This window comes from Rhinopithecus bieti, unplaced genomic scaffold, assembly GCF_001698545.2.
Source record: "Rhinopithecus bieti isolate Rb0 unplaced genomic scaffold, ASM169854v2 scaffold_13342, whole genome shotgun sequence".
NCBI classification, from domain to species: domain Eukaryota; kingdom Metazoa; phylum Chordata; class Mammalia; order Primates; family Cercopithecidae; genus Rhinopithecus; species Rhinopithecus bieti.
The window spans coordinates 1825204-1829215 of NW_016807690.1; the positions used below are offsets into that span (position 1 = coordinate 1825204).

At 39.2% G+C, this 4012-nt stretch overlaps 1 protein-coding gene across 1 annotated transcript in view; it reads right to left on the reverse strand.

Moving 5' to 3' along the window:
* Nucleotides 1-4012, reverse strand: part of VWF (von Willebrand factor) — a 178977-nt gene that overhangs the window by 28840 nt on the left and 146125 nt on the right. Inside the window, exon 43 of the mRNA XM_017883319.1 lies at nt 117-266. Coding sequence (XP_017738808.1) covers nt 117-266 — 150 coding nt within the window. The remainder of the gene's footprint in view (nt 1-116; nt 267-4012) is intronic.

Sequence of the window (4012 nt, forward strand, 5' to 3'; positions counted from 1 at the left end):
AAAAAAAAAAAAAAAAAACAAAAAACAAAGAACCTTTCTTGCCCTTCCTAAGATGCCCTCCTCTACTTTCCCGTCCTGATGGCTCCAGGCGTGCCCAGCCCCTCTGTCCCACTCACCGACCGACAGCTGTCTTCACAGGGCTTCTGGGAGCACTGGACCACACGGAGGCCCATCACAGCATCCTCCATGTCAGTGCAGGTGCACACGTCACAGCCCTCCTCCCAGAACTGGCCCACCGGGTAGATGGTGCTTCGGTGGACACACACCTGTAGACGTAAGATTTCGTGAGTGAACTCATTTCATTCATTTAAACAAACAGTGAGTTAGCACCTACTACACGGAAGGCGCTCTAGGTGCTGAGAATGTGGCAATAAATAAAACCAAATGTGGTCTCTACCCATATGCAGGACTGCTTATAAAACAGATTTCGCCCTCTTCCTTTCCCTGCCTGCCAGCCTTAGAAAAGCCATCCCCAGTCTCTGAGGGGTGGCCCCTCGTGAGGCCTTCATGGTCCACAGACTTGAAAACAACACACTGGCTGCCTTGGTCTCACGTCTTCCTGCCTTCACTGCACTTCACTCCTTCCTATGTCACCGAGAAGCTGTACCCACACTCCCAGACCCAGTAATGTCCTTGGACTTGGAGCCCATCCTCATCTAGCCCTCTGCCTACTTACAACCAAGTTGTGCAGGGGCTATGAACGCGTGTCCCCTTACCCACAGATGACTAGGAACATAGAAAGCAAAGACTCTGGGACACAGAGCAGGGGATATGTTTGAGAGACAAGGGATCCCATTTGGAAGAACCATAGGCTCTGGCAGAGATGTGGGAAAAGAGATCAAAAAGGTTGGTTGAAAGGGAAACGTGGAAAGTCTGGGATGTACACCACAAACAATGCTCGGACATCCTTTTCTCGGAATGAGGAGCTAAGGAAGCTGTTTGATCAGGGGACTTAATGTCAGTTTTGAAATTAATCCCAAGTATGCCCTCCAAAGCTATGCAAAATAGGTCTCCATCCTGTGACTGCCCTAATAGCACTTCAAACATTTCGAAAGCACTATCATGTATCTTCTCAGTCTTCTAGCTTCTGTATAATCAACTTATTGAATGAGACCCCGTGTTCTATTTAAAGGCCTGCAGGAAAATGTTACCATCCCTATGGAGAAGAATTGTTTAGCAATACTTAGCAAAAGTAAATGTGTATTTACCATGACTCAAAGAATCTCACTTCTAGGAGTCCATCCCAAAGACACACTGCCAAGTCCACAAAATGACAGATGCATATGGCTGTTTGTTACTGCAATTAGTAGTAGCAAAAGGCTGAAGTGACTCAAATGTCCACCAATAGAGGACTTGTTGGAAAACAACTACGGTGCTGCCATGCAATGGAGTACTATGCAGCTATAAGAAAGAACGAGGCAGATCTCTACACACTGACACAGAATAATCTCCATCAAATATTGTCAGATGAGAACAACTTAAAATATCATTCACAATATACTTTTCTATGAGAAATGGGAAGAAACATACATGTATAAAATTCGTCATATTTTCAAAAAGAAAACTAATAAAAATTATAAAGGCTGGACATGCTGGCTGGCTGATGCCTGTAATCCCAGCACTTTGGGAGGCTAAGACAGGCAGATATATATATATAACATATCTAATATATACTATATATGATATATTGTATTACCTATATTATATATAACATAGTATATGCTATATATTATATATTATAGAATTCATGTATATAAATTACAGGGTGGAGGAAGGAATAAGGTAGAGAAAACAGAGTAAGACTCCTGGGAATATGTCTTGTTATAATAATAAATTATAATATAATAATATATAATAATTAGTATATATTATATTATATATATAAAACTATAAATTATATAATATATAACCATAGTTTACTTATTAATACATTATAATTATTTAATTATTATATCATTTATATATATAATATATAATTATAATAATACTGGGCACCACCCTACTGATATCTAGTTAATGAGATATTTCAATTTGTTATCCATTTTAGGGATTGCTTTTTACTTTCTTTTAAAATTTAAAATAACTATGGCGTAAAAGTATTTAAGTGATGTTAAGCCAAAATTATAAAACAAGACATATCCCAGGAGTCTGTTATTATTAATTATATATAATAAATTATATATTATTATATATTATATATAGTATGTAATATATTATATATTATATAATTATTTTATATTGCAATTATATATATAAAATATTATATTATATAAAAAATTATTATAATTATAACATGTTTATATATATATAATAATAATCATTATTTCAAAATGACTTCACACATAGTAGTATTTACCACTATATATCCCCCAATGAGTTTTTTAGGATAAGAAGAACTGAAAGGAAATTTTATTTATTTATTTATTTATTTGAGACAAAGTCTCACTCCATAGCCCAGGCTAGAGTGCAATGGTACAATCTCGGCTCACTGCAAACTCCGCCTCCTGGGTTCGAGCGATTCTCCTGCCTCAGCCTCCCAAGTAGCTGGAATTACAGGCGCCCACCACCACATTCAACTAATTTTTTGTATTTTTTAGTAGAGATGGGGTTTCACCATATTGGCCAGGCTGGTCTTGAACTCCCAACCTCAAGTAATCGGTCCACCTCGGCCTCCCAAAGTGCTAGGTTTACAGGTTAGTTTTGAAACTATTACAGGTCTATTGCAAGATAAAGCAGGTAAGTAGTTAATCATATTAGGAAACCAGAATTTTCAACTTAGAAGTGATACAACCAAAAAATCAAAGATGTCAAGTCCCATAATTCAATTTGAATCAGAAATACCATTACCAACTTACGAGTTTTTATCCTCTCTTAAAATATGCATTTCTAAGCTCTGTTCACCCAAAAGATCTGAAGGCAATGGCAACCCAGGAGCCATAAATATTCTTGGCACCCAGATTTTGTGCCTAAATACCACTTGTACTAAAAGGTAGAAGGACTTTTGTCAAAATGGCAGATCCAAGGACTAGGGCAGGAAATGCGCAGGGTGAGCCTGGCATGCTTTATTGTTTCAGAAAGCAAGAAAACTACAAAAGGCTCATGAGGCCATGCCAACAGGCTCCAAAGCTGACTTAAAGGAGCCCCCATTTACCCCAGGGAGGACAATTTTAGTATCAAAAAAATCAAGTTTACAATGAATCAACACACACCAAATACATAAGCATCCATGAATCCATAATGATGGGGAAAAAAAACCTCCTTGGCTATCCTTGACAGTTACTGGGGCATCAACTAATGGCTCTGAAAACTGGAAAGGAAAAAATCAAGCCCTTATTCTGCTTTTATTCTGCTTTGTCTAATGTAATTTTATTTCAGGGTAACTGAAAACAGCTGGGAGAAAGTTCTTTCTTATGGGAGAATTCCAGTTAATAAATGCAATCAGTACGATAGAAGTGAGAAAAGTCACGATTTTGAAACTCCTAATGACATACATTAAATCTTAGACAACACCTATAAATATTAAAACGATAAACTAAACTGTTGATGGGATAAACTTCACAATGCAGAAATAGGTTGACTTCATCTGAACACATCATCAGTCCTATCTTTGAAAGTCGGAAGCTAGGCCAGGTGCGGTGGCTCATGCCTGTAATCCCAACACTTTGGGAGGTCAAGGAGGATGGATCACAAGGTCAGGAGATCGAGACCATCCTGGCCAACATGGTGAAACCCTATCTCTACTAATAAAACAAAAATTAGCTGGGTGTGGTGGTGTGTGCCTGCAATCCCAGCTACTCAGGAGGCTAAGGCAGAATAATCGCTTGAACCAGGGAGTAGGAGGTTGCAATCAGCCGAGATCGCGCCACTGCACTCCAACCTGGTGACAGAGTGAGACTCCATCGAAGGAGAGGAGGGGAGGGGAGGGAGGAGAGGGGAGGGAGAAAGGGGAGGGAGAAAGGGAAGGGAGGAGAGGGGAGGGAGAAAGGGAAGGGAGCGACGAAGGGAGGGAGGG